We start from the raw sequence: 24,121 nt of genomic DNA, 5'->3' as shown, positions 1-24,121 counted from the left end.
TGTTTTTCACCCCTTTGGATATGGGGAACTTACAAACACTACACACATAACTGACAACACAAAGCACCCCACACTTACACAAACTCAAATAAATCACCATTTTCTCCCCATACTATCTTCACATCAAACAATCGCAAAATATTGCAAATAGTAAATCACTCATCTCACTAACGCGCAAGTCAAAGCAACCCACACAAGTACACGCACATGGGCTACCACATACATTCACTTTTGACAAAAGAACATACAGCTTCACTCAACACACGTCAGTAAAAATGGCCTATCATGCTTGTTACAACACACGGAGGCTCTCAGTCAGAATCGTTATACTCTCGTTCCTCCTCATCAACATCCTTATCTTTGTCATTCTCCAACTCCTGCATCACGTCCTGTCGGTAGCATTCCCAGCTCCTCCTGCTATACGAGTGCTCTTCACTCCAGAAACCTGGACCGAAAAATACATTCAATATATTATGATATGCCATTTGATAAAGCAGTGGAGGCTCATTTTCTTTTGCTTAAACTTTAGTTTATGCTCTTTTTAAATGTCATAATATCTAGGGATAGAGGAGCTTTTAAAAAGATTCAGAAGTGAAACAAATATAATAGCTTGGGTGTATGACCTCCATATCGCTCCTCTGCATCACTGTCACCCTCACTGCTCTCATCTGGGTAGTCATTTCTCCAGTTGGTTTCAGCGTTCTCATCATCTTCATCTTCATACACCTCTTCCTCCCAGGCCACTACATCAGGGACCTGTGTATTCAAAGAGAAAAAGACAAATGAGTCTGTGCAAAGATAAAATAAATCTTCAACTAACCAGGCTTAGTTTTAAATAAAACGTAATAAATTAAAGCTGAATAGTAATATACATAAAAAAAAAAAAATAAAAAAAAATGAAATCAAGAATGGATATAAAAATAAAAGTTAATCCAAAATATGAATAAAAACTCCAATAGTAAATAGATAATACTAAAGTAACACTGCAACGAACCAGCTCTCCCTCTTGTGCGTAGGGTCTGACAGACAGAATGTCTTGGATCCAGCCTGGTGTGGCCGTCTCTTGGTAGTACAAGTCGTACACATAATCATCCTCTTTCTCTCGATGTTCAATACCGAGTCCATCTCCTGACACACTCAGCTTCTCACGAATCATCTTCACAGAGTTACACAGGATTGTCTCCGGGTCAGACACAACAGTCTGAGGAAAAAGAAAACTTTTAGTCATTTTAATAAGTGGATAAAAAGTCATTAGCTTCTGGTTAATTATTTTTGTAGACCAGTGTAAATTGTGAATGCATATTTCTTCACAAACTTTTTTAATTAACGAGTTAAAAGAAATGGATGGTAAAAGAAAATGTAGTCAAAACTTATATTCAATGTTTAAAAAGTTTAATTAGTTCAGCCAAAAATGAAAATTCTGTCAACTTCCCCCCATGTTACATTTACATGTTGTTCCAAATCCGTAAAACTTTCGTTTAACACAAACGAAGATCTTTTGAATAAAATCTGAGCGATTTCTGTCTCTTCATAGACAGCTACGCAACTGACACTTTGACGCTTCAAAAATTTCATAGAGAAATTCATATCTTTGATTAAAAATGTCTTAATTTGTGTTCTGAAGATGAACGAAAGTCTTACGGGTTTGGAATGACACGAGGGCGAGTAAATTCAACTACATTTGTTTGTGATTTTGTACATTTTTTCTATTGACAGAAACTGATGAATAAAATCTTCTGGCTTTACCTTGCCAGGCACCTTGACATCACCATCCTCATGCAGAATATCAAACACTTGCACTTCTCCCAAAGCCAGGTTGTCACGGTTCTCTGTTTGGCTGTCATCGTTCTCCTCTCCTCCTCTTGCAGGCGTAGGCTCTGATGGCAGTCCGGCCCTGTGGCTGGACAGGATCCGGTACCGTTCCTCTCGCCTGGTGCTCCATTTGACACTGCGCAGATCACCAATGATCCTCTGAGAACTTCCTTGTGATGGCCGCAAGGCATGATGGGCCAGACGTGGACGTGCCAGAGCTTCACGGACATGTGGCTGTACCGGAGCATCCTGTAAAAATAATTGATATATTTTAACAACAGGCAAAAATATTGAAACAGACAAGAATTGTGATTATATAGATCTAACCACAGCAGTCATTTCCATTTGACAATTATTCTGAACGGAAGTCTAGACTTAATTTCATACTTATCTATCAATCCATCAATGGATCTATCAATCAAGCCATCCATGGTCTACAATGGGTAACATCAAGCATAAACACGTGTACTTTCACTATTTCATACACTGTTGCCTAATTTTTACAAGCACATTTTTCATATTGTTAAGGAATTATACGGTCCAAGGAGACGGTTAAATAACATCTCAAATGTTACAAACAAGGTAAAAATAAAGATTTTTGACAAGCGCATTGACTTGTGCGCTGGCAAGTCATGACGTCTTTACGTCATCAATGACCACCAAAAACAATACAATCTCACAGAGAGCACTAGATTTCGTTTCTCCTGACGGCACAGCAGCTGCCGTACAGTCATTACCTGTGACACCACGGTGGCTACTAGTTTGAACACGGAGTTCTCTATCTTTGGCTCCTGAGGTTCTGGTTCACTTTCATCGCTGGGTTGAGCCGCCGTGGCCTCCGGACGGATCCGCTTACAGGCCAGCAGCAGCGCGTCCGCTGGATCAGTACCTCTCTTCCTCTTCACCCGCAGAATGGTCGTGCTCGGGTCCATTTCGGTAAAGTCTCTCGGTCTGTTATGTCACCACGGAGAGATTTCAGATGGCAGACAAACAAATACACGAGCCAGCGACGACGACAACAACCTGCGCTGTAGCCTGCCTTTCTTCCTTTTCACTCGTTTTTTCTCGTTTGGCGGTTTTATTGACCATCCTATTGAGGAACAGTAGCGCCACGCTGCGGCGTGGAGTTTCTTAAACGTAAAGGGTATCGGTATATGGTATAATGTCCCCATATTGTTGCAATTAACCGCCTGCAGAGGTCGCGGTTTAATTGGGTTTAATTAAAGGTTGACTTGAAATCCACTTGAAATCCTTGGATCGGCTACTGTTTTTTTTTAACAACTTAACATAATATTATCCTCGGGTATTTTATCAATCAAGGCCTTTTCTGACCTTTAGGAACACGCTTTAATGAAAAACCAAAATAATTGTTAAAGTATATGTCTATAATTACATGATTATAATATATTTATAATGATTTCATAACGAAGTCTCTAATACTGGCAGAGTAAAACGTCATTAATTTTAAGATTTTTTACATCATGATAATGATATGAAAACAGTGTTAGGGTTGTGCAACTTTTCCCCAAAAGTGAAAAATGTAATTACCATCACACTCAATATTCACACCAACACATATTATAGCCTAATAAAAAGTTGGCTGACCAAGGCCATGGCCAAATCTTTATTACAGGACAGGCTACTGTAAGTTTTTTTTGTAAGTTTAAAGAAGTAGTCAACCATAGTATATGAAACTGTGCTATTTTAAAAGTGGACCACACAAATGTTAACACTATAAATAACTATATTGTAATGTAATATGCTAGCCTAATCTTGAGTTTATAAAAAAAAAATTCTATACCACTTTTTCTTTGTCCTATTTTATTCTGTGAAATTAAAATCGATTCAATTCACATGGGCTCTTGGAGATCAATAAAAGAAACACTTCTGTGTGAATGCGCTTACACCCCATCCCCCGACACAGAATCATGGAGAGAGACAGAAAAGGCCCTTTTTCACACACACACACACACACACACACACGCACACGGGCGCGCGCTCACTCTCTTGCACACATCTTCTGTTGAAGCGCTCACAAGCGCGAAGCCACTGACAAAGTGCGGATGAAAATGAGTGGGATACTCGTGTTTGAGTAAATGCGTGTTATTGAGTTCGACTCCAAACTCTGAACTGATCACCATGGGAGCTGTTTGGACTGCACGGCTCCTCTGTTTGTTTATGCTCTTGTTAAATACTCGCCAAAGCGCCGCACTTCTTCACAACACTGGTAAGAGTCTTCACTTTGTTACACGCGATGCTGTAAACACGCAACTTGTTTACCTCCCCTTGTTTTGATACCCTGTTTCTTTACTTTTACTTCAGCACTAAAACACACATTTTAGAATATGTGTTAATGGTTTTCCTGACATTTCATTTCATTTTTTTTTGCGTAACACTTTACATGATGTGTTTGTGTTTTACACATGTTACTGTAATCACTGCAGTCAGAAAAATTACAACGTTTATTTACAAGCAACTCCACATATGATTAAACATTTAGCAGTTCATTATCACACTGCTAAGGAAACATTAATGTAATAAGTGAGCAATGCTTACTGTAAAGTCTCATGTTACTACATTTGTGATACACAGATTCAGATCAATGTGCAGAGGGAAGTGATGCCTGTCACATTGATGCTATTTGTCAAAATACCCCAACTTCGTACAAGTGCACTTGTAAAACAGGCTTTAAAGGGGACGGGAAACACTGTGAAGGTAACAGCTCCCTTTCTCTTCAGTTTAACAGACAGTGAACTAGACCTGTAATCTAGAAAACCTCATTTTTTAAAAATGATTGTTCATGTGCTGTAAACACAGTATGCAACTGAGTATTTAAATAGTTTGTTTTTGGAGTAATGAGTATGCAACTGTGTTGTATTTTAATTTAAAGGAGGACGTTCATGTTTCCTTTCTTTCAAATTGCTTTCTCAACATTTTAAAAGTTGTATCGGAAGGGAAGGGCAGTGCCCCTAAAATGCAGAAATTGCAAACACTGGTCAGCCTTGATTTCTGTTCCATTTCCTAGACATTGATGAATGTGATCTGGAATACAATGGTGGCTGTGTACACGAATGTAACAACATACCCGGCAATTACCGCTGTACTTGCCTTGATGGGTTTCATTTGGCACATGATGGACACAACTGTCTCGGTAAGTAGAAATCCACCAAGAAATCACATATACATGTGCGAGGGGTAAAGGTTAATGATCGCACGGGATGAGTTATTCTCACTACATACTACAAGTGTTTTGGAACAGACAGGCTACTTGCAATATCCACATAACCCAGTCTTATGACTTTGACCAATTGACTTTGCCAAAGTTATTGAGTTATTTGGAAGCGTGGTGTTTTGCGATGCTTTAACATACTCTGTCTCTAGATGTGGATGAATGTGTCTTCAACAATGGTGGCTGTCAGCATGTATGTGTCAACACCATGGGAAGCTATGAGTGCCGCTGCAAGGAAGGCTTTTTCCTGAGTGACAATCAACACACATGCATCCATCGCTCCGTGGGTGAGCCGCTGCTTTTAACAAACCTTTAATGGCTCAGTCTACCATGTTCACTATCACATTGAACAATCAAGGTATCAGAGTGTATTCATCTGTATTTATCTTCTCTATATGTGATGTGAACTCGATTCAAGAAAATCTCAGTCTGATGGACATTTCGTGTTCTTTCATTTCATTCGGGTTTGTCACGAACTTGGATGTCAAAAGTGCATCATGAGAGGCTTGTGTTGTTTAGTGGAGTGTGTATTTGCAGAGATGTCAGTGCGCTAAGTAAGGGGTAAATGCAAAGGAAAGCCAACCTAATTTCTAAATGTTCTCACATAAGATCATGATTGACAGCACAAAGGCGAATGACAGCTTTTAAGTTGGGTTCCCTCTCCGGGGCATTATCTACAGCGGTTCAGTTCCAAAGGGCCCATGCTGTGGGAAAGGGAGCCCCATGTTCAGAGGAACAAAACAAGTTAATAACTGCAACACTCAGGGCTTTGTGGCCTGTGTCATAGATGAGAATAAAAAAACCTTTTTATGTGTCTGTAGCTTCTCAGCGGCGAGTATTGTTTTCCCCTCAGTAAATTGAGCTAAGGTTTGCAAGGCTTTCCACCCCATTTGCTTTCTCTGGGTAAACTTGCTAAATCCTGTCAGCACATCCACTGAGCTGCAGGGTGAATGGGAGGAAAGGCCCTCTACACTGACCCATAGACCTGCTATTGATGTCAGGTCAGGTTGTGTGGCATTAAATGTCGTTGAATTTGATGAGAGTTTTAACAACAGGTAATATTAAATATAATAATAATAATGATTTCCTCTCTTATACTGATTAGGAATGTAAAGATTAACTAATGTACTGTAGGTATTCATTTAATTAGGGATGTATTACGTAACCAATACATTTGGCCTTACATTTTATATTATACTCATTGGATTTTATTTATTTATATATAATTATTTATTTATTTCATCTGCCTACGGTTGGTTTTACAGCTGGCAAAATGGAATTATTTTATTATGTATTATATTTGTTTCATTAAAGCAAATAGAGCAGAGATGTGATGTTAAAGGGATCGGTTACCCAAAAATAAAATAAAATCTATCATTTACTCACCCTCATGTCTTTCCAAACCTCTATGACTTTCTTTATTTCATAAAAGAAGATATTTTGAGAAATGTCTTTTTGTTTTGTTTTTGTCCATACTATGGAAGTCAATGGTTGCCAAAATAGTTTGGTTACCAGTGTTCTTCAAAATATCTTCTTTTGTGTTCTGCAGAAGAGAGAAAGTCATACAGGTTTGGAACAACATGAGGGTGAGTAAATGATGACAGAATTTTCATGGTGAAATATCCAATCAATATGCCATTAAAGGAGTATTTTATTAAATAGTGACTGAAGGTTGAGTCAAAATTATTTTCTGCGGTAATCGACAGAACGCCACCAAGCTTAATTTGAATTTATCCCAGAATATTTCTCTTAAATTTAAAAAAATAAGTGTTGCAGGCTCTTTGACTGTATCTCTTCTTCACAGAAGGCATGAGCTGCATGAATAAGGAACACGGCTGTGCTCACATCTGTAAGGAGACACCCAAAGGTGGCGTCGCCTGTGAGTGCCGGCCGGGCTTTGAACTGGCCAAGAACCAGCGGGGCTGCATCCGTAAGTGTGACTCACATTTCTGACCCACCGTTGAGCTGAGAAATACCACAGGACAACTCACTGGAGCTGTTGATGTGATGCTATTTGTGTTCTGTTGCATAGTGACCTGTAACCATGGCAACGGGGGCTGCCAGCACATCTGTGAAGACACAGAGCAGGGGCCCATCTGCAGGTGTCACGTCAGGTACACGCTGCACGCAGATGGCAGAACCTGTGTAGGTAAGGCTGCTTTACTAGCTTTTGTCCCAACCCACTTCTCCAGCTAGAATTTACGATGATCTCTTGGCAAGTATTTTAAGCTGATCCATATTTGATTCACTTATGTGCAAAGGTGGTGATAGAGATCTCTCATTCAGACACAAACACACGCTTTATCTGATAACGAGGAAGTACAGCTGGAGCCTGCGGGCTGGGCTGTGTGTGTGGGGTCTGCAGTTATCGTTGTCTCTCTGTCTCTCCATTCTGTCGGCCTTGTCCATGATTTTGAACATGACTATCTGTATTTATCTGCAAACACTACAACACAACGCCACAATGGTTATGACAGAGTCAAGAAGTCACGGAGGTCTCTCTGCCTGGGATTGGTTGCTGTTATAGATGTTTTTGGTTTATTAAAAGGTGTGCTTATCAGTGTGGTTGCTATTTTGGTTAGATTGCACTGGATGATTGTGTGATCCCAGAGTGGAAAACATGACTGCAAATGTGATAAACAGTCTACTGCTTTAAATGCGTCTTTTCTTAAGTATTATTCAGTATTTTTTTACTTTAAGGTAAGATCTTACAGGCAATTTATTGGCTGATTTGTGTATTTTCAAAGGGGTTTTATTTATATGCAATTGTTTATAAAATGAGTTATGCCCTTATGTGTAGAATATTGATTATATGTAGGTAGCATCATAAAAAGAGAAACTATGCAGCTGCTACATATTTCTTCCAGACCTGGCAATCATAAACAAACTTTTATTGGTGTAGGTTGATTAATCAGGTTGTTATCATATAAAATTATTTTGACCATTTCTAGAAAGCTTTTTTAAGGTTACCTGGCACTGTAACTTTGTAACAGTCTAGAGACAATATTGTTTTCAACTTTCGTTTTTTCAGAAAGGGATGAAACGGCCCCCACCACCCCGGATCACAATGCCACGTCCTTGGCCGAGGTGGACAAACGAGTCAAGCGTCGACTGCTCATGGGTAAAATTCTACCTCCAACAATCCATACCTAATCAAATAAATTTAAAGTATGCAGTTTCATCCAGTGACATGGGGTTAAATATGTCTGTGCTTTTAGAGAAAAGCGAGAAGTATTGTGTGTTAACCTATAGTGCATATATTTAGAAGTGCATAGCCCGGCCAGGCTGAGCATTCCACAGTTTTTTAGGTAAACTGTGAAATGACTGGGGACCCACACTTCACCACCTCTGATTTCTCTCTTGTAAAATATGTACTGGTGATAGAGTGGTACATTTCACATGTTTTTCTCTCATGCAGAGAGAGACAGGGACTGGGGATGTTTATCGTACAGTGCTGAGTGTTGTATTTGTCTCTGCCAGCTCATATTTACACAACGCACTGCATATGGCCTCTTTGTCCTTGGCCTTCTACATCTGTGGAGTATGACAACTTCTTTGCACAGACTGTTTAAATATTAATGAACTGATTGATCTTGCAATGACAGATTTACGTCTCTGATCAATCTGAGGATTTATTTCTCAGTCCTGCCCTTTGTAACTTGTTGCGTCTCTCTTTCATTTGCTCTTCAGAGACATGTGCGGTGAATAACGGAGGCTGTGACAGCACCTGTAAGGACACATCCACAGGTGTTCGCTGCAGCTGCCCAGTGGGATTTACTCTCCAACCTGACGTCAAATCCTGCAAAGGTCTGAATCAACATTTTTCACATTTACACACATATTTTAGTTGCTTTAGGCTGAATCTCACAACAGTCCCATTGTTTTTTAAAGGGTCACATTAAATTGATCAAAAGTGACAGAAATACATTTATCATCTTTGTTACGTACTGCTCTGAGACACAAAGATTGAGGAGCCAAATGCAGTATTTATTGAACAGAGGATAATCCAAAGACGTAATCCAAATCCAGGCAAGGGTCATACGCAAACAAGCAATCCAAACAATAACAGATAAGGGCTGAGGCAAAGAGAGAAATCCAAGGAAACAGGCAGAGAATCAAGTTAACCAGGACACGGGAGAAACAAGATACAAGCACGCTCAGAACTGCAGTACAAACACTAAACAAGACTTCGCAGAGAATGAATGAGAAAACCAGGCTTATATGGGGTGAGCTAAACAAGGTAATGAGACACAGGTGAATGTGATAATGGATGATGGTCTGGGCAAAGGATTATGGGGAATGGAGTCTGTGGATGTGTGGTGATTGTCCTCTAATGGTAATCCCGGGCACTCTCACTGGTGATCGTTACACATATAAAGGATGTTTTTTGAAGTTTCTATTGATCATAGAATCATGAAAATAAATCGAAGTTTACACAAAAATATTAAGCAGCACTGTTTTCATTCATTATAATATAAAATGTTTCTTGAGCACCAAATCAACATATTACAATGATTGAAGTAATATATAGATGATGAAAGGAATATTTATTTATGTTTTATGATTTCCACAAAAATATTAAACTGCTTTCACCATTGATAATAATAAGAAATGTTACTTGAGCACCAAATCATAATGCTGAAGCCTGAAGTAAGGGCTGCTGAAAATTCAGCCTTGCCTTGACAGATGTAAATTATCTTTAGAGATTAAATGTTGAAACTAAAGTGCTGTAAAAACAAACTTAAAACATAATTAAATATCTGAAAACCAATTGCACCCTCAAACAGAATTAAAACAAAGAATAAAAACAAGTCTTCAAAGAGGATTTAAACATAGAAATAGAAGGGGAAGATCTTCTGTGATAGGAAAGACTATTCCAGAGCCTTGGACAGCCACAGAAAATGCCTGGTCGCCTTTAGTTTTACAAAACATAGATTACAAATATACTGGGGAGCACATCCATGTAGAGCTTTAAAAACAAAGAGCAACATTTTAAAATCAATACGGTACTTGACCGGTAGCCAGTGTAGAGAGGCAAGTACAGGAGTAATATGTGCACGTTTTCTAGTGCCAGTCAGTAATCTGGCTGCTGCATTTTGCACCAATTACAATCGTTCCAAATATGATTTAGGCAAACCCAAATAAAGTGAATTACAGTAATCTAACCTTGATGTGATAAAAACATGAATTACAGTTTCAAGGTCCTTCTTAGAAAGCATCTTCTTGATTCTAGCAATTGATCTTAACTGGAAGAAACTACTTTTCACCACAGCACTGATCTGCTTATCAAACGACAATGTGGGATCGAAAATAACACCAAGGTAGCACAGTTGGTAACACAGTAGCACAGATTAGAAGAGAGGGGACCAAGCTGATTAGCAAAAATTGGGCCAAAAATTATTATTTCAGTTTTATCCCTATTTAAATGTAAAAAATGTGTGTCCATCCAGCATTTAATGAATTGAAGACAGGCAAACAGATTAGACAGAGAACAGTTGTTAAATTTAATTGGAAGATAAAGCTGAGTGTCATCAGCATAGAAATTATACAATAAGTTGTTTATGAATAATACGACCAAGTGGAAGCAAGGCAAAAAGAAGAGGACCTAAAATAGAGCCCTGCGGAACACCAAAAGAGATTTGAGCACGAAATTATATTATATGCAATTTAAGCACTATCAAATTTTTTATGATAATGTCACAGATAATACTTTTGACTGGTTTTGTGAGATTCACCCTATAGCTGATCAGTCCATCTATGTTCTGCAGTGTGATTTGGTCCTTCTCTGTCTCTCAGACATTGATGAGTGTGAACTTCATAACGGCGGCTGTGACCACTACTGCAGGAACACCATTGGCAGCTTTGAATGTAGCTGTCGAAAGGGCTTCAAGCTGCTGACGGACGAGCGTTCATGCCAGGGTAGGACACTTTTCTTTTGCTATGGGTCCAACAGAACATAGAGAAGCAGCGTGGGGGTTGGTGTTAGTATCTGTGTTTGTAACTCGGCTCGGCGATAAGACAGGGTGGGAGTCTCTTGAAGGGTGCCAGTATCGACTTGCAAGATTCCTTTGAAGATCCTTAATGCAGACTAAGAGTATAACACTCTACTCTAAAAGAATACATTTCGTTTAAGCACACAGACAACTCCCTGTCCTTGATACAATTGTTATTAATAAAGTACTTCTCCCTGTTATTAATAAAAGAGCCTTGATTGATTTCTTTCAAACTGAATATTGAGCCTTTGAACAGGAAATGAGAGTGTGCTTGATTTAGATGCTGTGTAATTTGCCATTTAAGTGAATTTTGGCTTGATTACAGATATCGACGAGTGCTTTTTTGAGAGGACGTGCGACCACACTTGTGTAAATTCACCTGGTAGCTTCCAGTGTGTTTGCAACAAGGGCTACACTCTCTATGGGCTTGCCCATTGTGGAGGTGAGGATTCAAACAGCTATTAAAAAAATATATATATCAAAGGTTCATGATACAGTTTTATTGATTTTTGGCGAATCTCACGGAAATATTACGGTGGAAGTGCAACTATAGGAATTGTTTACCTGAAACCGTCTTAATAGAAATCTGTTGTGTTTGTTGATTCCTCCATTCTCAGACATAAACGAGTGTAGTTTGAACAATGGAGGATGTGAGCACACCTGTGAGAACACCATGGGAAGCTTTGAGTGCCACTGTCATGCTGGTTACAAGCTGCACTGGAACAAGAAAGACTGTATCGGTAAGATGAGCCTGAGTGATTCTGAATGCTGGGATTCTATATCTGATGGTGTTGGCTTAGATGGAAATCAGTTCTTCATCTCTGGGAGTTAAAAGCAGGAGATACTTTTGAGTTTCTCTATCTGGCTCTTTCTGTCTATGCTATTGCTGACCAAACTCAAATCTCAAATGTGCCCTTGTACATTCATTTTTCTCATCTTGAATGTACTGCATTGTTGAGCTTTCTGATCTTTCTCTCTAACGCATTCCGTCCACCTCCCTTCTCAGCATGTATACCATATCTCCACTTTTAAGCATTGTGATTTTCACATTCAGAAGCAGAGGACTCTCCACTAGTGCCGCCACCTGCCAGGCCCACTCTCAACTGCAGTAAGCAGGGAGGGGGTGAGCTCTGCTACCTGACCTGCCAGTCGCAGGTTCATATCAGCAGTGGTAAGTATTCCAACATGTAGATTTGTTGAGATCTTTGTGGAGTTTGCGTGGAGTTTCTCTGACACCTTCACCTTCACATGTAGGAGCTGAAGATTCATACACGGTGACCTGTGGCATGCCCCTGCCGTGCCACGTAGGAGGACAACGGAACAGGAACGGGTCATATTGCCCAGGTAGGGTTTGAACTCTTCCAAATGTCTTCAGCTTCATTCTTTATGTTATTGTTTAAAAGATAAAGTATTATTATATGAATTTAGAATAATCTATTAGTGTTGTTTTAGCATGATTTATATACAGCATAATATATAGTATTGTTAGTATTGTTAATATTTTGAATTAGCTTTTATTTTATATTTTCAGTTTCATTTGTCTAATCTAATCTAAAAAATCTAATTTTTTTATTAATTTTGTAATCGTCTTTTGTCATTTTTTATTAGTGTTTTTTTTTTCAATATTTTAATTTTATTTTAATTTTTTATATTTATTTTAAAAGCTATAGTTTTTCCATTTCTATTTAGCTTGACTTATTTATAGTAATTTATTAATTTTAGTACTTCAGCTTAAACTTATTTTATTTTATTTTAAGGTTTTCATATAATATTTAATAGTATAACATTTAATATTTTAATAGTTTTCGTTTTAGCTTTAGTTAACAATAGCCCCTTGCACACAGCAGTCCTGGTAAATTACCGTAAAATAACCTGAATGACTTTTCCGGTAAATACACAAATGTGCGGTACACAGAAAGTCTTTTTATCGGTAAGATCAGTACTAAAATACCGGTAAACTCTGTGATGTCAATCATCAGAAATGACCTTTAAACGTTGAGCTGTTTTCTTCATCCACCTGGATGAGAAGCGCTTTAGTTTCATTTCAGTTTTTTTTTTTTTACTTCCGAGTGACAGGTGTAAGGACACGACGAGGCATACACAGAATACGAGGCCTATAATAGTTACTATAGTACAGCAGTTATTATAGTACGTAATAGTATATGCAGAACCGCATCGTTTGTTTAGCGCATGTTTAAATAGAAAAACAATTAAAAGTAATTATCATAAACAGCACAACAGAGCTTTATGACTGACCCAAAGTAAACTTGTTCAGACCTCGTATATGCTCACACCGGTAATCTTCATTCTTTGTTCTCGCACAGCATCATACCAGTGATTTACTGGTAATACTTCTCATACCGGGAAATTGGCAAAACTGATTTAACGGTATTTTGAAAAGGTCCTGTTCACAAATGATCTATTAACTGTAATTTAACGGTAATTTACCAGAAATGTACCAGTGAAGACTATATGAGTGCTGAAAAGGGCCTAATAGCAACACTGTTCCCAAATGATGAATGTGCCAAGTGTAAAAGTCACAGTGATCTTTCCTGTTACAGGTTCAGGAATCAAAGCCATTGCTACATTTAAATCTGGACAGGGGAAGTGCAATCTGAAGCGGAGTCAGGAAAATCTTGCACAGACCTTCAAAACCACCCTGTCAGGTACTGGCCACGTAGCGTTTGCACAGGCATTAAGCCGAAATCTAAAGCCTCCCTATAAATGAAACACTGTGACATGACTGCATCTGTCACTTTCTTTTTATTTCCTCTCTAAGTAGACCAAGTGGAAATAAAAAGTAAGTGAGTGATGCAGCAAGCCAGACACTGAAATGTTTATATATTATTATTTTATATTCATACTATATATTTTACCATTTATAAATGGAAAAACTGATTTGATACTTGTCAGTGTCATTCGGTGGATGTGAGGGGAAAGTTCATGCTAGAATCTAGTCTTGCTGGTACTCATTGTCCAGCAGTGTTCGAAAGAGCTAAATGAAATTAGCCATGGCATGCCTTTCAATAGAGTCTTACCCAGACCATCAATCACACTGACCTCCTGATCAGACTCAGGGTCTGAGAGTCTGAAAGACTCCCCTTCAGTGAAAGACCAGAACTTAAAATAGTTTTTTTCCCCCTCATCCACTCTTGTTTGATTCTTTCTGCACTGTTATCCATACTGAGAAGCGAAGCAAAAGGAAAATAAATATTTCGATTTTTATGACAAAAGAAAACCAGAGCTAAGTGCTTTTACATTTTGGATCCACTAAATCCATTAAGTCTTTAAAATCTATTTACTCAGATAAAAGAGCCACCGAGAATGTCCAGTTCAGCTTTGTTAGCCTGCACTGTGCCTCTTCAAGCAGACAGCAACGTAGTCGCCATGGGCGGAAGGCTGGTGAGGAGGAAGGATCCTCCATTACTGCCCAGTTTGAGCTGGATGTGAACCTGGAGGAGGTAACAGGTTGGTTTCGTGCACTGCATGTGTATGTTTCAGTAGAAACCTTAGGCCTCTCACTGCCTGCTCGCATCTCACCCTCTTCTTGCTCCTGTCACTGTTACTAAAACAAGCCAACAGGTGAAAGTATCTCCTGGTTTAAGATGGAAGTGGGTTCTGTATTAAATAGTGGACAATGAGCTCATATGGACGTTTGTGTGCACTCTATGTGTGTATTTTGTTGTGGACAAGATATGGTATCCAATGTTTCTCTCAGCAGAGGGCTGTGACCTGGCATGTGTTCGGCGGCGCTCTGAGAAGCGACTTAGGAAGACTATCCGCACTCTTCGAAAGTCCATTAACCGGGAGCAGTTTCACCTGCACTTTGCTGGGTCGGAGTACGAGCTGGCCAAGAAACTGGTCCGACCCGCTGACCCACCAGATCACTGCGGCACCGGGCAGATTCTGCTGGACAAGAAATGTGGTGAGTGGACAGTTCAAATTAATATTTGTTAAGATTCCGATATGTATTATATTATTCACTTTACATATTGGTTGTGCTCCAGGTCACTGTTTATGTCTTGTTGGAATGAATCAGTTAAATCTGACATTATTTCAAATAGTGTTTCAACTGTTATATTGTAGAAGTGGATTACAGGCCAGATAACTGATATAGATGTATTAGGTGTTATGTAGTATAATACGTATGGTGAGAGAGAGTTGGCATGAGCTTTATTAAAGAGGCAAGACTGGGAAACAGAAGGCTGCTGTTGGCTCTTACAGCTGAATGCTGTTCCAAGTCGACTACATGTTGTGAAGGTTGTGGCAGGCGTACTTCAGATCAGCTCGGTACAGTACATGTTCAACTTGGCATCCATTTTCTTAGGCCTCTAGAATAAACATCTCAAAGGGTCTGTATGTGAGGAGTAGCAAACTCTTTGTCTGGAGGACTCATTGTGTTGAACATTATCTTATTGCCTTCATTGTCTTTGACATAAGGCCCTTTCAAAGATGTCTTTTTAAGGGGACAGTATTGCTGAGGTTGTTTGTCTTCTTTTATGGTGGAAAAGTCCATTATCTTTTACAGGCTCAGTTTCAGCAGTAGTGCAGACAACCAAAGGCTCTCAGCTTTTTCAAAGACTTCTTTATAACAGTCTGTTATTGCCTACTCTTTCATAGCTTTAGAGACTTAATAGTCATAAGATCTTTATATGATCTTGTGATATGATCTTAAATGATTTCAAGTTATTGGGGTATAAAAGTTTGGGTCAGTAAGATTTTTTAAAATGTACTTTTATTCAGCAAGGATGCATTCAAGGCAGAATATGTAAGAGGTTTGGATTAAAAAACACTTGAACAATATTATATATTTTATTGACGTGTTTACTTATATTATCCCAAATGTTTCCAACTTTTAAATCCAGAGAAATCAAGTGTAAATTTAATTAGTGTAACTGCCCGTGTCATTGCGTCTCCTGTCAATGGCGTCATATCCACGACGTTACCCTCGATTTCTGGTTTTACTTCTGTAGAAACCGTGTAAACACCAAAGACACTTTAATATATTATGTGTTTTATTTGACAGGTGAGCAACTGTTTAGATACCTTTATCATCAGAAAACTAATCATTGTTGTATAGGCTATTTCAACATGGTTAGTCTGATTGTTTGAATCTCTTGTTTTCTTGATTTATTTTTATGTTTGTTCCATACCCCAGAGACAACACTATTTTGTCAAGTGGCTAACATAGCATAGTCAGAAAGATATGCAGTTTTGGTGACCTTCTTTCAAAAACATTACAGACCCCACCCTTTTGAACGTTAGTAACTGTCCACATAACTTCTGTCTCTCTCTACCTGTCTATTTTAGGGAGTTTAGGGAGTGCAGTGGTTCTCTCTCTTCTTTGCCTTAAGGGGTGGGTTTTGATTGTTTGGTCCATTATAACTGGAGTGGGTTAATTCTCCACTGGTGAATGGTAATGGAGAGGAGTGAAGTGAGAAAATTCATGACCATTGACCAGCTCCCCCCTCATCGTTTTACAAATCACAAGTCCCACAAGTCCAACTAAAAGAAATAAAAACCTCTCACCTAAGTCGGATTGCACCATTTTAAGGATCCAAGCTACACGTCTACAACTCATTTAACATATTTCGAAAGCAATGCCAAGTGAAATGTACACGCTTGCCAATAAGTAATTAATTGAATCCACGCTGAATATGGGATTGTACGTTTTGCTATTTTCAGTAAAACAGGCATACAATTAAGGTACACAGACATGCAGTGTCCAAGTGCCAGCTTAAATCGAGCTCTAAAAAGGGCTATATTTTTTCTTCCCTGTTCTGGCCTCCCCCACTGGCTCGCTTCACTAAGTGTAGTTTAGCCTTTTCAGTTTGCCCACTCCATTGTAAATCCCAGTGGGGCTTGTTCAAGCTCCTGGAGTGAGGGTGGAAAGTCTGTGCTTCAACACTTCTTCACCGCTTTGCAGACCTACATTTGCTTGAGTGAAGAGAACGTATTCTTCCTAATTAAAGGGATGGTTCACCCAATAATTAAAATTCTGTCATCATTTACTCACCCTGATGTCATTCCAAAACTTTATTACTTTCTTTCTTCTGTGGAATAAAAAGGAAGATATTTTAAAATATAAAGCCCCCCCCCCCCCCCCCCCCCCATTTTTGGACCCCATTGACTTTCACTGTATGGACAAAAACATTGTTCAAAATAGCTTGTATTATAAGGCTAATTCGCTTAAAACACACATATATTTAAAGACATACATGTATATAAACACACATACATTTGAAAGGGTTTGGACATGTAATCCATTAGTTAGACATTACTAAAACACACAATGGTGAACTCTAGATGAACAGCAAAGCTAAACGGTCGCATAAGGAGGCGTTTGCATAAGTTTGCCCCCTTAGCTGCCGCTTTCCACTCCTGTCCTTAAATGTTCTAAGTTATTGTTTGCTTGTTTGTTTTTGTGGTGTGTGTGTGGAGGGGGGCTGTTTATTAAAGCAAGCAGTTTAAGTGCCAAATTCCTCCTTAGGCAGGGCCACTCTGTGCGACCCCAGCCAGTGAGCGGCTCAAGAGAATTGACTTCAGCGACACCATGGGAATCAATTAGCATCAGCTGTTTGGGCCCCTGCCTCATAGGCGCAAGGAGCGATTGGACTCCTCTGAATGGGGGGATTCACAATCCTGACCTCTTTTATTGGGTTCAGCTCCTTACCACTGTGATACCATAGTGTTTGCCTATGTCATCAAATGGGCAAAAGCCGGGGGACTTGAATAGAGGTGAAAGGTCCTTTAAACCTCTTTGGAACCATCAATTCGAGGATTCAATAGAATCATCGCTTTGCATTTGAAAGGCTTAAAGGTTTTTTTCTCTCTCTCTCTCTCTCTCTCTCTTTCTCTCCATCTCTCAACTCTTCCTCTCCTCTCTCTTACTCCGTCGCTCTGTCAAATAAAAGCCGGGACAATGTGACGGTGGCTCCTCATGGTCATTCAGGATTAACAAAAGAGAGGAAAAAAATGAACTGCTCTTGAGAGAATTACATTTTCTTCTTCTCTTGGAAAATCGGGCAATTTGCTGAGGCACACATAATTGGCATGCTGTTCAACCTTTGTGGAATTGGGCATCATTACCATAAAATCTCAGGAGTAAGAGGTTTGTCTAAATTCTCCCGAACACTGTCAGTTGAATGTTTGCATAGAGACACTGAGATGAAAGGAACATTTCTAAATTGCCATACTTACTTGGTTAAAGGACTGAACTGTACCAGTCAGTGGCTTATTTTAAGGCTAAGTGTGTGCAAAACACTTTTCAAACCATCGCTATAAATCAGAGCAGTTTATAAAGTGAACATTAAAAAGACTTTGTTCCGCTCCCTTTAATCAGACATCATAGGTTTATGCGAGGTAATATTCCCTTTGAGCATGTTCAGTAAGGTGAGGGATTGTGTATGCGTGTGGGGGCCGTTTGATGTGGGGGATCAGGCAGCTGTGGAAAGGCTCAGTTCTCTTATTTGTTTGAATTTTTGGCATAGCTGCTTCAGGTCGATTTGCAGTGCTTCTTTAGCTGCTTGATGTGAGGCCCTCTTTTGTGTTCCAAGTTTAGTCTCTGTTTCATCTAATTTCTGAGTTTTCTCTGTGCTAGTCAAATGTGCTGTTGGCACATACTATGATGGAGAGCAAGGGAGGTGTTTTCTTTGCCCCCCTGGGACATACCAAGATGAAGAGGGGCAGGTGTCATGCGACGTGTGCCCAGGACCCGAGGGCAGGGGAATCCCAAGATCCGCAGGAGCACGCAACATCTCGGAGTGTGGAGGTGAGACTTCACAGAGACTTGCTCATGAACAAACAAGTCTATAGCCTTTCTGCTATTACACATTTCCATTAAGGTTAATGTCTGTCAATTTTTTTTTAAGAATCTGTTTATTGGTTTTAACAAGTAATACAGCAATGCAGCAAGGATTGACGTTTGCCAGCTATAAATATATCAATAAATCAATCCATATGTTACTTAAAAGAGAAATGTGGCAGCTGTATGCTATCATTCATGTACTGGTACTTGGTAACACTTTACAATAAGGTCAAAAAGTTAATGTTAGTTATGTATTAACTAACTAAGTAACTAATAATGAGCAACACATTTGCTGTAGTATTTATTAATGTTTGTTAATGTTAGTTAATACAATTGCTTATTGTTAATTCATGTTATTTGACCTATGCATGGCATTTGACCTTGTAGAGGCCCTCCTGCATATTAAGTCGTATTAAGCAGTCAGAGTCATTAGACCAGAGATTATCTTAAAAATGGAGGATTTATGTCATTCACAGGCACAGTCTATATTAGAAAAATAATATTAAATTAAAATATTTATTTGCATCATCATTGTATAAGATGTACCACTTTTCATCATGGTATTTAACCTCAGAGATGTCATATACAGATTGGTGAAGATTTTTAAGGTTGAAAAGGGAGAGTATGAATCACGTCCTGTTTTTTGTTTATGCAGTTGGCAGGAAGCTTACCTGTAATGATAACAATCTCACAGGCTCATGGTTTGTTGAGCTTGAGTTCAGTTTTGTGATTGTGAGTGTGTTGGGAGGGGCCATCTCATGCAGTCCTGCAAATCCTCAAATGTCTGTTTCATTCACACCAACAAAGAATTCCAGATCAGTCTAATGTGTAAAGAAAAAAGGAACCACCGTGTTTCTGTTCCTCAAACATAGTCATCAAAGGCAGCTTGCGGTTCAGATGCCATCTTCTGCTTTCTGCTCATAGACACAACAGAAGGGGCTATTAGGGTTCTTCTCAGTGGCAGCCGATTTATTGTGGTCACTAGAGGGATGAGGGGAGGCCTGCACTTTCTTAGATAATGAACTTGCATGACATCATTGTACTTTGCTTTCTTTGGAAGGCGATAAAGTACTCAACTTGGTTTGTCTGGCATTTTCTTAACATTTTTCTGATCCTAGGTCAGTGCCGTCCTGGTCAGTTCTCCCATGATGGCTTTGTGCCATGTCTGCCCTGCCCACAAGGCACCTATCAGCCTGAGGTTGGCCGCACATCCTGTTTCCCATGTGGAGGAAGCCTCACAACCAAATATGATGGTGCTGTGTCCTTTCAGAATTGTGAGACCAAAGGTGAGAAGAATTCATTCCTAATGTCTTCTGAGTTACTCAGTTTAATGTAAAACAGGTAAATGTAATTATTAAAAAAAAAAACATTTTTAAAGGAGTCTCTTATGCTCACCAAGGCTGCAATTATTTTTTTATTTTTTTAAATACAGTAAAATAACAATTATAAATAACTGCTTTCTATTTTAATGTATTTTAAAATGTAATTTATTCCTGTGATCAAAGCTGAATTTTCAGCATCATTACTCCAGTCTTCAGTGTCACATGATCCATCAGAAATCATTCTAATATGTTGCATTGCTGCTCAAGAAACATTTCTTATTATTGTTCTTATTAACATTTCTTCTTATTATTAAAATTTCTTATTACAGTTGTGCTGCTTAATATTTTTGTGGAAACATGATTCATTTTTTCAAAATTTGAAATTTGAACATTATAAATGTCCTTACTGATCAATTTCATGCATCCTTGCTGAAGAAAAAGTTCATTTCTTTCAAAAAAGAAATTCTTACATCTTAGATGTAACTTTTCTGCTGAAAACCAGGCTTAAACCAGCCTAAGCTGGTCTCCCAACTGGTTTGTTGGCTGGTTTTAGTGGGCTTTGCAGCACTTTTTTTAACTGGTCAGGCTGGGACACCTACACTAGGCTTTATACATTTTTAGGCAATACCCTGCTTTTGTAACACTGTGTCCTAACCAGACGCAATGCGGTAAGATTCCAGCGACAAGCACATTTGAGACACAACGAAAATAATAAAAAATCAAACAGAAGAGTGTGTCGGCGGAGTCTCTCTGCAAGCGCACAGCTCTTTTAACGATATTAATAAGTGCATAATATAGTTCATAAATATTACACCATTTTAACATTATTAAAAAAATACATACTGAGTGACTGAAACAATCTGTCATAGAATACACTTGTTTGTTCACATTGAGTTACATTCTTGTTTCCTTTCATTTATTTTCAAGATCTGAGGTGAATTTTCCATTGTCGCTTGCAGTATGGCTATAAAGGTCACACAAAATGATACTCAAACTAACATTAAATAAAGAGAACGGAAAAGCGTTGTGCCAAACACCAGTCCAAACCAGATGAATGAACAAACTCCTTGCAGATCCAAAAGTAGCTAAAAAAAAAAAAAAAAAATTACAAAAGTTCATTTAAATATAAAAATTCATGGGAGCTTTTGGCTTATTTTGTGTGTGCTGATCTTCTTTTGTCATTTTGAACATTAAATAAAGTCCATAAACAGTGCCTGAGATGATCATTTCTGTACTATGGCTGGTTAGGACAAAAACTCTGATTAACACAGAATACCTTTTGTCGTGTCGTGGCGTCGTATCTTGTTAGGACACTGTGTAATGTTCTTTGCAGATGTTGTGTCACATTCAAGATTCCACACAAATACTGATTTAAGAAAAATAATCCATGTTGTCCTTACAGTTCAGTGCTCCCCAGGGCATTACTACAATACCAGCACCCACCGCTGTATCCGTTGCCCCATTGGAACCTATCAGATGGAGTTCGGCCAAAACTACTGCATTGCCTGCCCTGGAAACACTACCACTGATTTTGACGGATCCACAAACATTATGCAGTGCAAAAGTAAGCAAAATTCACAAAGGTTATCCTTTTAATGAAGCCTCCCTATTTCTATTACAAATTTATTTTTATTCATTCTCTCTATAGTCCCATCTAAGTCGTATGATTTGTTGTTGCCAGACAGACACTGTGGAGGAGAGTTGGGAGAATACACCGGCTATATCGAATCCCCCAACTACCCCGGCAACTACCCGGCCAACATCGAGTGCACCTGGACCATCATCCCTCCCCCCAAGCGCAGAATCCTCGTCGTGGTACCCGAGATCTACCTTCCCATTGAAGACGAGTGTGGGGACTATTTGGTCATGCGAAAGAGCTGTGAGTGTTGCAGGGCTGTGATCTGGTGTTGAATGCATCGGCTCAGCAGGGTGATTGTGAATACACATGTGAGGAAATGGGGGGAGGAGATGCATCGATGGGCTCATTAGGGCTCTCCTTCATCTCTTGGGGCTCGAATAAGCCACTTCAGAGGTCTTTAGAAGTTTCTTTACTGTTCCCACAGCTCTGCCCAACTCAGTGACGACTTATGAAACGTGCCAGACGTACGAGCGACCCATCGCTTTCACCTCCCGTTCAAAGAAACTCTGGGTCCAGTTTCACTCCAACGAAGGAAACAGTGGAAAAGGCTTCCAAGTGCCTTATGTGACGTATGATGGTGAGAACTGTATTACTGACATTTTTTATTGTATGATAAGTATTCATGTTGAGTATTTATATGCTGTGTTAATATGCTTCTTAGAGGACTACCAGGAGCTCATTGAAGACATTGTTAGGGATGGAAGATTATATGCCTCTGAGAATCATCAAGAAATTCTTAAGGTATAGTGTACAGTTCATTTAAACAAGCAACTTTATTTTGAACAGGTCTCTTATTACAACTTGATTATAAATAATAATCAAGAGGTTTGCCATTCCAGGTCCATGTAGTCAAAAAAGAGGCAATAGTGCCACCATGTGGAAGATGGGAAAATACTGTGCTTTTGTATTTGGCTCAAAGTTCATTTATGTTTTCTAATTACCTTTACAGGACAAGAAGCTAATGAAGGCCCTGTTTGATGTCCTGGCCCATCCACAAAACTTCTTCAACTACACTGCACAAGAGTCTAGAGAAATGTTTCCCAAATCATTTATCAGATTCCTCCGCTCCAAAGTTTTGAGATTTCTACGGCCCTGAATTTTGTACAGAATGAATATTTGGCGCTCCAGCCAAATTTGAAATGACTGCCCTGGAACAAATATTCCTGAATGTTCTTGGCTGGCTGCATATTTGAGATTCAAGACAACTTCTTGGACCTGACGAGAAGAGAGCTCATGAGAAACTTTCCAAAATAAGTCATTGGAACATTTTTCTCCTGAAGAAAATGAACTGTTTTTCCAGTGAATGCCCTTCTACAATTACAACATGAGACGCCACCTTTGAAGAAAAAGTTCCTTCCTGTTTCATTCCTTCATCCCCCAGAAGTGACTGTTACCGAAACATGTTAATCACAGCCGAAATTAGTCATAAAAAAAGAAGAGCAACTAGATTGCTTGTTATATATTATAGGTCATTTCACACAAAAATTTGTGAAAATGTTTGACCAGCTTATTTAGAAACTTCAGAGCACTACTAAGGATGTAGTGGAAGTTAAAGCAGTTAAAGTCTCTTTTTTTTTTTTTTTTTGCGAGATTGAATGTGTTGTACATTATGTAAAAAAATCAGCATCAGCTCTCATGTTACTGCATTGTATTCTTTGTTTGCATTGTAGCCTTCCTCATACATCTCATATTATGTATTCTTCATTTGTCTCCAATAAGAAACATCACGTATACACAATATTTTCAGTAGACATTATGGTCATTTGATATATCAGTTATCAATTTTTCCTCTTCATTCACTTTGTTCACACTTCCATCACCCAAACTGATTTTTGGATTAAGAGGCTCTAGATGTAGGATTGATTACCCATTGATAACGTGCAGAGTAAATTAAATGTTTATATTTTTATGGTTGTACATCTAACATGTAAATAAAGAAATACACTCAAAATATATATGTTGTTTAAAATGCACAGAAGTAGCCTATATCAGTGATATACAAATGGGGCACACAGCACACACTTCAGGGGTTCTTGGTGAGATCAGACTTTTCTTTGTTAATTATTGTTTTTAATCATATCTAATATAATATTTCAGGATCAGTGATTAATTTATTTTTCTTTTGTAGCTAATGCAGTTTGAAGAAAAAAGAAAAAAATATATTTGCCATTTGATTTCTCAATTCATGACCCCTTTATCCTTGGTACTGGGTCATGACCACAGAGGCGTCATTCAGGTAACACCTGACTAACGTAACATGATGATATGAGTGTTTTATGGAAAGATGTGAATGCACCATCAAGTCTTTAAAAACAGTGT

At 38.8% G+C, this 24,121-nt stretch overlaps 2 protein-coding genes across 7 annotated transcripts; one reads left to right on the top strand and one right to left on the bottom strand.

Moving 5' to 3' along the window:
- Positions 1-120: 120 nt before the first annotated feature.
- On the bottom strand, positions 121-2,883 carry slc7a6os (solute carrier family 7 member 6 opposite strand). The gene is made up of 5 exons (XM_084404505.1): positions 2,550-2,883; positions 1,747-2,061; positions 995-1,201; positions 624-756; positions 121-445 (listed from the first exon to the last, which is right to left on the bottom strand). The coding sequence occupies exons 1-5, from the start codon at positions 2,742-2,744 to the stop codon at positions 312-314; spliced, it is 984 nt and encodes a 327-aa protein (XP_084260631.1). The 5' UTR covers positions 2,745-2,883; the 3' UTR covers positions 121-311.
- A 916-nt stretch (positions 2,884-3,799) lies between these two features.
- On the top strand, positions 3,800-23,749 carry scube2 (signal peptide, CUB domain, EGF-like 2). 6 transcript variants are annotated; one of them, XM_084403530.1, is made up of 23 exons: positions 3,820-4,039; positions 4,405-4,527; positions 4,838-4,963; positions 5,194-5,328; positions 6,849-6,971; positions 7,074-7,190; positions 8,073-8,162; positions 8,732-8,848; positions 10,838-10,960; positions 11,360-11,476; positions 11,652-11,774; positions 12,089-12,205; positions 12,289-12,378; positions 13,596-13,700; positions 14,341-14,502; positions 14,753-14,959; positions 18,635-18,805; positions 19,960-20,127; positions 21,566-21,727; positions 21,845-22,042; positions 22,227-22,379; positions 22,464-22,543; positions 22,752-23,749. In XM_084403530.1, the coding sequence occupies exons 1-23, from the start codon at positions 3,952-3,954 to the stop codon at positions 22,896-22,898; spliced, it is 3,042 nt and encodes a 1,013-aa protein (XP_084259656.1). In that variant the 5' UTR covers positions 3,820-3,951; the 3' UTR covers positions 22,899-23,749. The 6 variants fall into 6 exon arrangements, with proteins under 6 accessions (XP_084259657.1, XP_084259656.1, XP_084259655.1 ...); XM_084403529.1 differs by having other exon boundaries at positions 6,846-6,971; positions 12,092-12,205; XM_084403528.1 differs by having other exon boundaries at positions 6,846-6,971; positions 14,756-14,959.
- Positions 23,750-24,121: the final 372 nt, after the last annotated feature.

Source organism: Rutilus rutilus, assembly GCF_951802725.1.
Source record: "Rutilus rutilus genome assembly, chromosome: 3".
NCBI classification, from domain to species: domain Eukaryota; kingdom Metazoa; phylum Chordata; class Actinopteri; order Cypriniformes; family Leuciscidae; genus Rutilus; species Rutilus rutilus.
This window is presented reverse-complemented; position numbering and strand designations above follow the sequence as displayed.

Excerpts from the sequence above, each read along its gene's own strand:
- slc7a6os (XM_084404505.1), bottom strand. The coding sequence starts at position 2,744 with ATGGACCCGAGCACGACCATTCTGCGGGTGAAGAGGAAGAGAGGTACT. Across the intron at positions 2,062-2,549 it reads TAGCCACCGTGGTGTCACAG|GATGCTCCGGTACAGCCACA; the intron begins GTAATGACTGTA and ends TTATTTTTACAG. Across the intron at positions 757-994 it reads ACGCACAAGAGGGAGAGCTG|GTCCCTGATGTAGTGGCCTG; the intron begins GTTCGTTGCAGT and ends TTGAATACACAG.
- scube2 (XM_084403527.1), top strand. The coding sequence starts at position 3,952 with ATGGGAGCTGTTTGGACTGCACGGCTCCTCTGTTTGTTTATGCTCTTG. Across the intron at positions 6,972-7,073 it reads GAACCAGCGGGGCTGCATCC|TGACCTGTAACCATGGCAAC; the intron begins GTAAGTGTGACT and ends TCTGTTGCATAG. Across the intron at positions 14,960-18,634 it reads TCTGCTGGACAAGAAATGTG|TCAAATGTGCTGTTGGCACA; the intron begins GTGAGTGGACAG and ends TCTCTGTGCTAG.